Source organism: Ziziphus jujuba, chromosome 11 (genome assembly GCF_031755915.1).
Source record: "Ziziphus jujuba cultivar Dongzao chromosome 11, ASM3175591v1".
NCBI lineage: Eukaryota > Viridiplantae > Streptophyta > Magnoliopsida > Rosales > Rhamnaceae > Ziziphus > Ziziphus jujuba.
In genome coordinates this window covers 13,543,358-13,557,604 of record NC_083389.1, presented here as the reverse complement: position 1 = coordinate 13,557,604, position 14,247 = coordinate 13,543,358, and the positions used below count along the sequence as shown (strand labels likewise).

The 14,247-nt window shown below is 34.8% G+C and overlaps 1 protein-coding gene and 1 long non-coding RNA gene across 2 annotated transcripts; one reads left to right on the top strand and one right to left on the bottom strand.

Annotated features, from left to right (window-relative positions):
* The first annotated feature begins 1,442 nt into the window (after window positions 1–1,442).
* LOC107428680 (MDIS1-interacting receptor like kinase 2-like) lies at window positions 1,443–4,750 on the top strand. The gene is made up of 2 exons (XM_016039251.4): window positions 1,443–4,155; window positions 4,374–4,750. Exons 1-2 carry the CDS (start codon window positions 1,443–1,445, stop codon window positions 4,748–4,750), a joined length of 3,090 nt encoding a protein of 1,029 aa, XP_015894737.3.
* Window positions 4,751–10,822: 6,072 nt separating this feature from the next.
* On the bottom strand, window positions 10,823–12,070 carry LOC132799974 (uncharacterized). The gene is made up of 2 exons (XR_009634898.1): window positions 11,669–12,070; window positions 10,823–11,051 (listed from the first exon to the last, which is right to left on the bottom strand). It is a non-coding gene; the product is annotated as an uncharacterized LOC132799974 (long non-coding RNA).
* Between the last annotated feature and the right edge of the window lie 2,177 nt (window positions 12,071–14,247).

The following is a 14,247-nucleotide window of genomic DNA, read 5'->3' as shown; positions in this document are numbered from 1 at the left end:
TTTGTTCCAATTTAAAAAATAAATAAATAAACGATATAAACGGTGAGTACTTCCATATTAACAAATCAAGTATTAGTAGCTCAGACAGATTCACTGTAGCTCCATTGCTCTGCCAGTTAAAAATAATGGAGAGATTCCTTCTTGGAAATTGGCAAATACCAATCTCATCACTGCAAAATATTTAAGTCAAGGCGCAATGGAAGTGAACAAGAAGAGTGACATGCTCAGCTTTGGAGTTGTAACATTGGAAGTGATCATGGGAAAGCATATAAGAGATCTCATGTTAGTTTGGAAGTGATCATGGGAAAGCATATAAAAAAGATCTCATGTTAGTCTTTATTAAGGATGTATTGGACGAAGGACGTCTCTCACCCTCCAAGAAAGCCAAGTAGCGCATTGCATAGATAGCATTTGCATGCCTGCATCCAAGTCCCACAGTACTCATGGCCAACTAAAAAGCAACTCAGAAGCTAATCAAACTCACTGGCACCATTTTCAGAGCCTCTTCATCTTGTTACATTCTGTAAATCTTGAACATTTGCAATTTCTATCAATCGGTCATACTGTTGTCTAGTTTTTGTTTCACTTTTTTACCTGTTTTAGACCGAGGATACCAAATTCTTAAATGAACTAACCAATTACCATACTCAATAACCAAATTATTATTAGAAAGCCAGATAATAAAGGCAGTCCTAAGGAATTGTCTGATATTGAAGCAAAGAGACATTCACCAAATTAGGTTGTTTAAACATACTTTGCTGAGCATTCTTTCTGATTTGGCAAGGCATCAACAAAAAGACATTAATTTAAATATTAATTACGACCATTAAACTACAGAAATAATACGAAATTCCCACTGGTGAATTTAAAATCATTTACTTGACCAACTAATTAGCAGTTTCAGCACACCAATAATTAACAGTCAAAATTTAGCTGCTTTACAACTAAAGTAGTCATAGACATCCTCTATCGTTTCTTATTAAAGAATGACTCATAGAAAAAAGTTGGATTCTTTTCCTTCGCTGTGTTTCAATTAAATATATATAATATTTAATTAGTCTTTAAAAATTCTTTAAGGTACATAACACTTTCTAGAGATATTTTCTTTTCCTATATATATCTGCACGTGTTTTGGCAACATACATTAATCATAAAACCATATATCATAATTTTGCGGTAGTTGTAAAAGAAGCGTTTCTAATTGATCTATAAAATTCCAATTTTCATATTCAAAAGTAAAATAAAATAATCCTTTCTATCTTTTCAGTATCAAATGGGGTTATGAATATAATATTTAATGAAGAATAATGTTGGCATGGGCTATCCAACAGATTAATTTGTTGGAACCACTCTCTACTCTGTAGACCACCAGCTTTTAATAAGGAAGTAATTTGCAAACATTAAACTTCCTCAACCCTTTTTCTATCCATCATTCTCAAAAAATGGAACCATCACTCAAGATATTAAGCACCATGAAGATTGGAAGGCTAGTCTTGTACACTTCTGCTATCATCATCATCATCGTTTTTCTGGCTCCTTCTTCCTCTTCAGAAGCAATTGCACAAGAAGGAAAGGAAATGGAGGCCCTTCTCAAATGGAAAGACAGCCTTGATAGTCCAACAGATTCTGTTCTACACTCATGGAGTCCTCTACATCCTCACAACTCCTCCACATCATCTTCAAAAAATTCTTCTTACAACTTCAAAATTGGAGGTGGCAGCCCCTGCAAATGGTTTGGAATCACTTGTAACAAGGCAGGAAGCGTTGTTGGTATAAACATTAGCAGCAGTCATCTTCAAGGTACGCTTCATAACTTCAGCTTCTCATCATTTCCCAACTTACTCACCCTTGATCTGTATAACAACAGCCTTTATGGAAGTATCCCATCCCATATTAGTGAGCTTTCTAGGCTCACCTACCTTTACTTGGGTCGAAATCATCTATCCGGAAATATTCCATCTGGAATACGCCTATTAACAAGTTTAGAGTACCTTGTTCTGGATTACAACGAAATTTCTGGATCCATCCCTCAAGAAGTAGGACAGCTTAAATCTCTCGTTAAGCTTTTTTTGAACAAAAACCATCTGACCGGTTCAATCCCTGTATCCATTGGAAACCTGACCATGTTATCCACACTAGAACTTGGTGGGAACAATATTTCTGGATGCATCCCACAAGAAATAGGACAACTTAAATCTCTCCGTGAACTTTCTTTGTATGAAACCCAAGTGACTGGTTCAATCCCTGTCTCTATTGGAAACTTGACCATGTTAACCTTGCTAGACCTGAGCCATAACCATATAAATGGATATATCCCTCAAGAAGTAGGACAACTTGAATCTCTTGTTGATCTCTCCTTTTATGACAACTACCTTGTTGGATCAATCCCTGCATCCATTGGGAAGCTCAAAAACCTTAAATTCTTAAGTTTAGCGAACAACAACTTGAATGGTTCCATTCCCAAAGGATTATTGGACAATCTTACCGAGCTGGAGACGCTGCAATTTAACAGCAATAACCTGTCTGGATTCCTTCCTGAAAATATTTGTCTCAATGGAAAGCTTACATTTTTTGTAGCATCCTACAACAATTTTAAAGGTTCCATTCCAAAAACCTTGAGAAATTGCAGTACTTTGGCCGAAGTTTCACTTAAATGTAATTTACTAACAGGAAATATATCAGAAGAGTTCTGGATATGCCCAAAATTAACACGTATAGACTTAAGCAGCAACACATTTGTGGGAAAGCTTACCGGAAACTGGGGACAATGCCATAAACTCACTTTTTTTAACCTCTCAAACAATAAGATTTCAGGTGAGCTGCATCCTGGACTTGGGAAAGCGACTGAGTTGCGTCAACTTGACCTCTCTTCCAATCTTCTCGAAGGGAGAATTCCAAACGAGCTGGGACGTCTAAAATTCTTATTCGAGCTCAACTTGAACAACAATACAATTTCTGGGCAAGTTCCCGCTGAAATTGGATTGTTGCCAAACCTTGAGATCATTGAACTTGCATCCAACAAACTAAACGGATCGATTCCTGTTCATTTGGGACAGTGCTCAAAACTGACTTACTTGAACTTGAGAATGAACAGACTAAGTGGGAATGTTCCATTCCAGATTGGGCGTTTGGAATCTCTCCGAACTCTGGATGTAAGTCACAATTTTCTTGCAGGAGGCTTGCCTGAGGAGCTGCATAATTTGAAAATGTTAGAAACATTTGACCTGTCTCACAATATGCTCTCTGGCTCAATACCATCCAAGTTCAAAGATATGAAAAGCTTGTTATCTATTGATGTATCCTGCAATCAATTATATGGACCTCTCCCGGACGTCAAAGCCTTCACCGAGGCCCGAGCAGCAGCACTGCAAAATAATAAAGGCTTGTGCGGCAACAACACTAGTTTGAAGCCATGTCCTGTACGCGGAAAGAAAAATATCAATCCTGTTGTAATTTCAGCTATAGTGTCTATCTCTGGCACTATAATTGTGCTGTTGATCATTGCTGGGATACTTTTTACTCGCCCAAAAGGAGATAAGAATGTGGATGAACCAAAGGAGATACAAACTGAAATTTTCTTTGCAGCATGGAATCATGATGGGAAAAGGGTTCATGAAGAAATAGTTGAAGCCACGGAGAACTTTGACCCCAAATATTGCGTTGGGGTTGGAGGGAATGGAAGTGTTTATAAAACGCTGTTGTCAACCGGTCAAGTTGTTGCAGTGAAAAAATTCCATGAAGATGGTGGAGAGGCCAGCAAGGAAGCTTTCGATAGTGAGACTAGCATGTTGACAAAAGTACGCCACAAAAATATCATTAAGCTTTTTGGATTTTGTTCCCATACTAGATACTCATTTTTGGTGTATGAGTTCATGGAAAGGGAGAGCTTATTTAAGGTACTAAGAGACAATGTAAAGGCGAAGGAATTGGAGTGGACTACAAGAGTGAATATTGTCAAAGGTTTAGCCAATGCCATCTCCTATTTGCACCACGGGTGTTGTCCACCTATAATTCACAGAGACATATCAAGCAAGAATGTTCTGTTGGATGCAGAATATGAAGCTCGTATTTCTGACTTTGGTTCAGCTATAAATTTTCATCCCGGGTCATTAAACTGGACTTCATTTGCAGGAACTTTGGGATACTCAGCTCCAGGTAAGTTTCTCCAACAACTTGGCTTTCAATAGTGATCCACAATGCATCTTTTTTTACTCTGTTGCAACCAGAATGCTTCTTTTGTTACTCTGTTGCAACCAGGCTAGCTCATATTGTCTCCATTCCATTCATAACATTTGAATTACAGAAATGATACATTTTAAAAGAAAAAAAAATTAGCAAAAGATTACTAACTTTGAACATATATTTATCTGCAGAGCTTTCTTATACAATGGAAGTAAATGAAAAGAGTGATGTGTACAGCTTTGGAATTGTGACATTGGAAGTGATTATGGGAAAGCATCCAGGAGATCTCATCTCGTCTCTGTCAACATCACCATTAGCAGTCGCTGATAAGATTCTACTTAAGGATGTATTGGATGAACGTCTCTCATCTCCATGGAAGCATTTAGAAGACCAAGTTGTCTGCATTGCGGAGATAGCATTTGCATGCCTGCATCAAATTCCACAGCTTCGGCCAACTATGAAGCAAGTTTCTCAGAAGCTATCAATTTTATTACCACCACCATTATCAGAGCCCTTTCATGCAATTACATTAGAGAAGCTGTTTGATCCCGAAGCTCTTATATACTGAAGAATTCAAGTCTTCAGTGATTTTTTTTTTTTGGTGGTGTCGTTGCTTCATGAGTTAAGGTATTCTTTTTCTGTTTCTAATATAGATTTTCATAGTCCGGATCAAACACACAAATTTAAATATATTTCTAATCAAAATGTTGCCATAAGGGCTGATAAAAGAAGGTTTATATATTTATAAATAGCCTCCAATGCTCATCAAGCAGTTCACTGAAAATCCTCAAAACTACCAGTGTTAATATCTGTCATAATACATGGTCGCAACAATAATCCTCAAAACTGCATCTGATTTATAATTAATCGAGAGCGGCAAATGCAACACACCCTCAGCTCACTACATAGACCACACTGTTAATATTCAACTAGACAACTACAAAGCTACACCAGCAAAATTACTTACCCTGAAATTCCTCTGTTTCTTATTTAAACCAAGACTAACAAATTCTTAGATGAATTATGAACATCTTTGAAAACCAAATTCCGTTGCTTCTTACAATTAACATTTGTTAGTTCAAGAATATAGGAATATTCTCAATTCAATTAAGAATTTAAGAAAAATATTTGTATTACTTCCAGTTATTGAAATTTTAATTTAAGATAAACGCTAGTTATTTTCTTAAAGTTTCATCTATTTACCTCCCTAATTAGAACTTGCTTACACAATTGAAGTTAACTGATCATGAGAAAGCATCCTAGAGATTTCATCTTATCTCTGTCAACATCATCAACACCAGTTGTTCAACAAATTCTGCTTAAGGATTTATTTATTAGATCAACGACTCTTACCATCAAATACAAACATGCATATGCGGAACTACATGGAGAAATAGTCTCCATCTTCATCACAGACTTACTACTTTTGAGACGCCTATAATTTTACAGAAATTGCTACTGTTCCTGAGGCCTAAAGATTAATTACTACTACATAATCATGCATGAAAGCTCACATGCACACAGGGGAAGAGAGAGAGAGAGATAGAGAGAGAGAGAGAGAGAGAGATTATAAATACAATATATAAATAGCTAGTTGTACAATGAAATATATATATATATATATATATATTAATTGGTAGAACCATTCTTCTTTTGAGAGCCACCAACTCCCCCTTCAACAACGATGCCATTATTTCCAGATTTTGAACTTGCAACATATACCAGAATTTTGCTCCCCTCAAAGGCCTAGTGTAGTTAGTATTTCCACCGGGGGCATCCCGTGCTGATATCTTTATGGGGAGGTTTATGGCATGCTCTGTAATTCAACCAACAAAACAATATATGTTTATATTATTAGCCTGCATCTTAATTCCATTTATAATTGTCATCTAAAACACAATCATTTACTACTGTGTCACTGACATTGAACATTAATAGTTTGGTAATGAATATTTCTTTATTAATGAGATTCACTCTTTCTAAACAAACTAATATACATACATACATACATATATATATATATATATATATATAATATTTCTTTATTAATGAGATTCACTCTTTCTAAGTAAATTAATATACATACATATGTAGATATATAATTTCATCATTTTGTATAACACATTTCAATAGACCAGTTATACATTTTTCTCTAGCTATAGCTGCGACCATTGTAAGAGAGAAAAGCTTATAAAGTTTCAGATCAAGTCCTTAAAGTAAAAGCTAAGATTATATAAAGAAAGTGAAACAAACAACACTTTTGCATGCAATCCTTAACTTAAGAATTAGAAAAAAGAATATAAAAGATATTGATCCATACTGGCATGCCCAAGCAAGTTCGTCTCCAGAATTTGGCCAGGAGTCACAGCCATTACCATATGCAGTATTCTTGGATGCATCCGACATTTGGATCAACTAATATCTCATAAATCAATATCTTTGACTTGTCCTCAGTTACAACAATGGGTTTCTTCTTATTACAGGTTCTGTATGAAGGATGAAAACCACCAAGAAAAAAAAAAAAAAATTCAATAATGGCAAACAAAATGTAGCTGAAGTATTAATCACAGCAATTGCCCTTAATTACCTGAACAATAAGAAAAACACAATGACTTGGCTTTATGAAATAGTTTGACTAAGCTTCAACACCTCTTTTGGCAACCCACTAATAGAAGCTTTTAGTTCATCAGGCACAACCAGCTGTGGAGGCACAGCATATAAAGCATACAAAGTGATTACATTTACAGCATCCGTCAAATTCAAATTCTTGATGTCTCCCCTCCAAACAATTACTGATCTACCTTATTGAAACCTCTTTGGTTAGGCGCTTTACACTGGTATAATGTTCAGAGTTTATCTATTTTCCTTTTTTCAGTTTTAATTCTGCTCCATATTGTCAGGGATCATGGTGAGAACAGAACTTCAGCCTGATTAAGCAGGAAATTATTCAGGTGTCATTTCATGGCCTAGCACATTTCACAGGCCCCACAATATGTGTTTTTCTAGATCCAATCCTCTGTTTGGAAGAAGTTTTAATAGATGGAAAACTCAAAAGTCCTTAATAAGAGTATATAAGAAAACAATCCCATTCAACTACAATGGATCTTACTCACCAATGAGTAACTATTCAATTCTGAAGAAGGTGTTTAAATCTCGTAACCATCCTCCAAACAGAGACAAGAAACTGAAGCACATAAAGCAACTAAGCTTAATTTGAAGAAGAACAAACAAACAATTTTCTTACTTTTGGCCATTTCCTAATTGTCTTTGTCAAACTTTTCGACAGCAAACTTTATAAATCCGCGGCCGTTGTTATTCTGGAAACAGCTAAAGTCCAAATAACCATTACTATTCCTGCGCAAGAAATTTGCATCCCTGAAAGTACACTTCTTTGTACAGATGACTGACAAACAATTCCACATCGTAAATGCTCCTCCTCCTCCTACCTTGAGAATTCTTGCTGCACTTTTTCTCTTTCTCTTTCTTTTTGCCATCATCGGAATCCGCTTTTTCAAACTCCTCAATTCCACCTTCAATTCCTTCAAACCCCTCTTCACTTGGCTGTTTTCTTCCTCACTTTCGGTTTCGTTGTGTTCCGATTTTGAGCATTTCTGTACTGCCTCATTGAACAGAACATCCAGAGGCTTTCTGGGTTTGCTATGGTGTTTTTAAGATTGAGGCGACACTTATATAGTTCTCGGAAGAGAGAGACAGAAAGAAGGGCCATGAACAGAGGAGACATGGGTGGGATGGGATGGGTTTTGCTGAATCATTGACTGGGTTCGCGTGGTTTTGGGGATTGAGAGGTTTGTTAATGGGGGCTCAGAGAAGTGGCGGCTTGGTTGAAGAAGAAGAAGAAGAAGAAGAAGGCATGGTGATCGTTGCAGTGAAAGGCGAGTGCGCTTGAATTTTGGGAGGTTTTGGGTTTTAGCGAGAAAATGAGGATTTTTTATTTATTTATTTATTTTTATTTTTATTTTTTTGAGGTGCTAAATAATGGATTAATTCGCTGCTGTTTCATTTTATGTTATTTATTATGGGGATTTCTATAAGTATTTTTTGGGGACAAAAAATAATAATCCATAATTTCTACTAAAATCCCTAATTTCTAGTACTAAACATAAATTTAAATAAGATAAAATACATTCCATATTCATTCACTACCCAAACTATGATAATATACATCTAAATATGATGGTAGCTTATCAGGACTACAAACAAGTAGATAGCACACAGGGGAATGCTGCACACAAGTAGATACATTCTTATCCAGAATGCTGCACAAACTTGAAGCCGAAGGAAGAATCCATGGTGTCAAGATAGGTAGATCCAGTCCAGGTATTTCTCATTTACTTTTCGCAGATGATATTTTGCTCTTCTGCAGAGCAAATTCAGAAGAGGTCAGAGAAATAAAAGCTTGTTTGAATACCTTCTGTAAGTGGACTGGGCAAAAAATCAATGCAGCAAAGTCGGGATGTTTTTTCTCTAAAAACACCTAGGGGAAGATCAAGGTTAGTGTGAAAAAAATCCTGGGCATGACAGAACTTAAGGAAGATGCAAAGTACCTAGGCAATTCTTTGTTTTCTGGGCGTAATCATCATAAAGCCTATGAGGAGCTAAAACAGAAAATTGAGGCAAAGCTTCAGGGGTGGAAATCTAAGTTACTCTCCCAAGCAGGAAGATGCACCCTAATTAAATCCGTGATTAATTCCATTCCTATTTATGCTATGTCAGCTCAAAAGTTTCCCACTCATTGGTGCTCTGATATTGACTCCCTTGCAAGAAAATTTCTTTGGAGCAGAGGCGTAAATGATGGAAGTTTTACTCCTATATCATGGTCAAGAATCTGCCGACCAAAAGAATCGGGAGGACTAGGTGTTAGAAGAACGCAAGACTTGAATTTGGCACTCCTCAGTAAACTAGCCTGGATGCTGGCCGCAGAGAAGGATAGATTTTGGGTGCAGGCGATTAAAGCTAAATATTTTGCTGGTTGTTCCTTCCTGAAATGCTCGAAGAAGAAGAATTGCTCCTCTTCATGGAACGGCATTTATCAGGCTAGGAATATTCTATTAAAAGGACTCTGTTACAGAGTAGGAAAAGGAGATAGAATCAGTATATGGGAGGATCCATGGGTTCCTAATAACCCTCATTTCAAACCAACTCCAATCTCAGAAGCTGTATCCCAAGAATTTGGTATGGTTAACTCTCTCCAGAACAGGGATGGCAGCTGGAATAAAGATAGACTTGACCATCTTTTTGATACAGCCACTGTGAGGAATATCTGTAAAATCCCTTCTTCAAATGCTCATCTAGAGGATAAACTAATCTGGTGCGGCAACACAAATGGGAAATTCACGGTTAAATCAGCTTTCTTGATGGAATTCTGGAGAAATCACTTAGCCTCTCAATGGTGGAAGTATCTATGGTCCTCCAAGATTCATGAAAGAATCAAGTTCTTTCTTTGGAAGCTTTACAATGGAGGACTTCCAACGGCAGAGAATCTCATGCATAGAAATATACATGTCACTAGTAATGAATGCATTCATGGCTGTGGTGTGCTAGAATCGGACAACCACATCTTTTTTCATTGCCAAGTTGCAAGGGCCGTGTGGTATGGCCTCCCATGGTGTATTAAGTGGGAGACGTTTACAGATTATTCAGTGAAAGAAAAACTCTGTCTGATTTCTAACCCCCTTGGCTCTCTTCCAGTGCTCCCGTCAGACAGGGATTTCTTCTTTCTTTTTGCTGCCCTTGTGATGGACCAACTATGGAAGGAAAGAAACTCCCGTATCTTTGAAAATAAAACTAACCCTCTCGATAGTATCATGGATGTGCTGAATTTCAGGTTTAGAGAGGCCAAAGCCATCTTGCTAAAGGAGGAGAAGGGTGTTCTACTCTATAAAGAACCCAGGAGGATAGCAAGAATGCCGGATACGCAGAGCATAAGAATTAATTCTGATGCTGCTGTTAAAAATGGAGTTAGCTTCATTGGACTGGTGGCAAGGGACTACGAGGGCAAAGTTATAAAGATAAAGTCTATTCGCACCCAGACAGATATCCCTGAGCTAGCTGAAGCTGTGGGAGTCCTGCAAGGATTAATTCTAGCTCAAGAGGAAGGCTGGCAAAAAATATGGTGTGAATCTGACGCCAAAAACATTGTATCAGCTCTCAACAGTCAAGACACACACAATTCTCACTGGGCAGTAGAAGGTATTTTGGAGGAGATCAGTTCTAAGAAAATAGGCTTCCAGAAGGTGTGTTTTAACTGGATCCCGAGGGAACAAAACTTTTTGGCTCACTATGTGTGCAACTGGTGTATTAGAAATGATGTTGCTGGTTGTTTGACAGTTAATTCTCTTCCCAGCAATTTTAATTATTTTGCAACCCAGGAGATGGGCCTTGTGCCATCATCCTTTTGATGGCTTAGTCATCGGGTTTTTTGGGTTTTACACCTCACCTTGTAAGCCAAAAAAAAACAAGTAGATAGCACACATTATTTCATCTCTGATCTTCATAACAGACTTTGTCTGTTTAATTTTGAGAGACCCATAATTTTACAAAGCCGCAATTCCTGGGGCCTAATGACTAATTTATCAAAAATGTAATCACATGCATGGAAGTCACGTGCACACAAACGGGAGAAAAAAAATTACAACAATTTATATATAGATATGTATATATATTAATTTGTGGAAGTAGTCTTCTTTGGAGAGACACCAACTTCCCCTTTAATATTATTGGCATTATTATTTCCAGGTTGTGAGCTTCCAAGAGAATATCTTATCTCCTCCCTCAATGGCCTAATGCTGTTAGTTTTTCCACCGGGGGGACCCTTGCTGATATCTCTACGGGAAGGTTTACGGCATGTTCTGTAATTCAATCAACAAATTAAACCAAGTATATGTTAGGCTATACATCATAATTAATTCCATTAATTGTCATCTAAAACTAAACAAGAATTTAGCATATACTAGCTCCGTAACGAAACATTGAACATTCAGTAATCAATAGATTAATTCATTCTAAGCAAATCAATATAAATATTATATGTATAATCAATATTTCATCAAAACGTCGCAATAATTTTCCATCATTATCTCAATTTTAAAAATTAAAATTATAATATATTTGAAATTTATATAAATTTAATAAAATATTAAAATTTTATAAAAGTAGAGTAAATATATTTTTAAATCTTCTTAAAATGCACATTTAAATCTAAAAATCAATAAGTGAAATTATGATATAGAAATTTATCATAATATTTTGATGTGAGAGCGTTTATATATATGTATTAATTCTTTTGTATGGCATACATATATTTTCATGGACACAATTTATATAGTTTTCCTAATTAAAAAGTTGCAGGTCGTTAGAAGAAGTAAAGCTGAGATTATACAAAGGAGGCCATCAAAAAAGAGAAATTAAACAATTGCATAGGCGGTTCTAATAATTTGTGGATTAGAAAAAGTTGAAGACTCCTTACATAATGGTGGTTCTGGTGATGCTGTAGGGCTTGCTAATTGATATTCGGTTCTGCTGGTGCTGCTGGGTGATCTTGATTGGAATACCGATGAAGCTACCCACTAAAGCCATGAGCTAGCAAATATTGAAGAAGCTGAACTTAACTAATTTCCTACTGAAATGCTCTCTGATCAGTCACTCAGGACCAGTTGTTTAATTGTAGGAGTTCTTTGAGAGCATAAAAGATTTAAAGATATATATAGACAAGATTGTCGACATTTCAAGTGGTACAATAATGGAAAGTGACTCTGTCTGTCGTCGCAATCTGAAAAGTCTTACTTTTAATTATTTTGCCTTTTTTTCTTTTGTACCGGACCTAATCAAGGGCTCTGTTCCACCACAATAAATAAATAAAAAAATAAACGAGGTATGTTTAGGTTTTTATTTTTATTAATATATTTTTTTAATTAGGATTATAGGGAGGAGTTTTAAGGACAGGTGTTATTATTTGTGACCTGTGGTGAAACTTGTGGCTCATATAGAAGATAAGTAATTGGTTTAATCTTAATTTATTTATTTTTTTTTTAAAAAAAAGGGAATCTATGTTGAAAAAATAAAAATTAAACCTGTAACAATTTTGCAATTGAATTGTTGGATCACAAAATTAATAGTGACAAATAAATTTATTTTAAGTGTACAATTTATTCACATTTATAATCGAAAAGTTATAAATTTAAAATATCAAAATAAATAAAAAATTATTATAAATGACCATAGTATCAATTATGTTATCCATTATATAAAATTGCTTTTAGTTAGTAAATTAGTTATATTTATATTTAAAAAAAATTATAAATTCAAAAAATAGTAGTAGGTTGAACTATTAAATTATATTTCAAATTATGGGGCATGGACTTCAGATCAGCTTTGGATTATGTTATTTAACAATATATTGACTTATATAGAGGGGATTAGGGCGTCTTCTATAGAATATCATTTTTGAAGTCGAATACGCACGTGAAAAACTTCTTCATATTTTGGGTAAAACATACGCGGAAGGACTTTGATCGTTGATTCATTTACCAAAACTGACTTTGACCGTTGACTTTTTAGACCAGATCTATGTAATTTAATAAGATATATAATATAGCTTTTAAATTTGGTTGAAAATTGAAATTTAAGATTGAAGGGCTTAATTATTTTCATACTAAGGAATAATTGTTTGGAATGAATATAAGGATATACCAACCGAATCGATCTCAATTAATTATAATTATTTGGAGTTGGTGTAGCACTACTCCTATATTGACCACCTAGCATGCACTTAGAAACAATTTTTTTTTTCTACTATCATGCTTTTATTAATTAAGTTTTATATTTATATATGTGAAATATTATGATTTTTTTATTTTAATTAGTATATGTATTTATATTAAATCTTTCAGTGGGAAAAGGTCTTTTTTTTTTTGTTTTTTTTTTTTTTGGGGGCTTGTCAAAGATTCCATAGTTGTTTAGAGAAAGAAATTAGTAGACACATTTAATTGGAGTTAGTACTTATAAATAACTAATTTAATATATAAAGATACAATAATTATTTCTTTTTTTTCTTAATTAGGGTTCAATTTACTCAGCTTGACGATTGCATGCTCGTGATGTCTTTAATTAATTTCCTCATTTTAGTTATTTGCACGTGCATGATAACTTCAATCTTATCAAGTTCTCGACAAAACAAAAAAAGGGAAAAAATGATAAAGTTAGTAGTATAGTATATGAATTTAAGTGGGTGGATGAGAATAAAAATAAAAGTAGTATAGTTGAAGAAGAGACATAAATAAATTAATCTGTATCTTCACTGCAGTTAGTGGCAACCAAAATAGTGTCTCTCAATGATGAATATATAACAGCTTTGGATTATTACTTTGATTGGGTTCGTGAGGTTTTGGGGATTGAGAGGTTCGTTAACGGGGGGGTTCAGAGAAGTAGCAGGGTGGTTGAAGAAGAAGCCATCGTGGTGATTGCTGCAGTGAAAGGTTTTTGCTGGCAAGAGCCAGAAGAGGAGAGATAACAACTTTTGGGAGGATTTGGGTTTAGCGAGAAAATAATGAAAAATATTCTTCTTTTTTTTTTTTTTGTTGTTTTGCTAAAATTAAAGGATTAATTCACCGCTCTGTTTATTATATTTTATTTTAATGATTTATGGGGAACAAAAAATCATTGAAACTGTAATATATTGATTAGTTTACTTTCATTTGGATTACTGTTTAAATTAAAATTTTAAATGTTGATGTAAATAAATTTATCTCGATTAATTTGTAATTAAACATACATTTTTTTTAACATGTTAGATATATAAAACCTGGCTTGCTTGTAATAAATTGGATGGAATATAAGTATTTTTTAAAAATGCAAAAGTAAAAACTAAATTAATTCTTTTTTTCTCTTAATCTTCATTTTTCATGTCATGTGTAGTTTAATTTATCCATGATTATTTTTTTGCTAAAGATAAGTTTAAATAAGAGAAAATATTACATCCTATATTTATGGCCTAATGGTAAAGCAACTATCCATTAAAAAATACACTTCTAGGTTTTGGATTTAAAT

What these genes read in the sequence shown, in the direction of transcription:
- LOC107428680 (XM_016039251.4), top strand. Translation starts at nt 1,443, where the DNA reads ATGGAACCATCACTCAAGATATTAAGCACCATGAAGATTGGAAGGCTA. An exon ending in TTTGGGATACTCAGCTCCAG is followed by an intron (nt 4,156 to 4,373) that starts GTAAGTTTCTCC and finishes ATTTATCTGCAG; the next exon opens with AGCTTTCTTATACAATGGAA.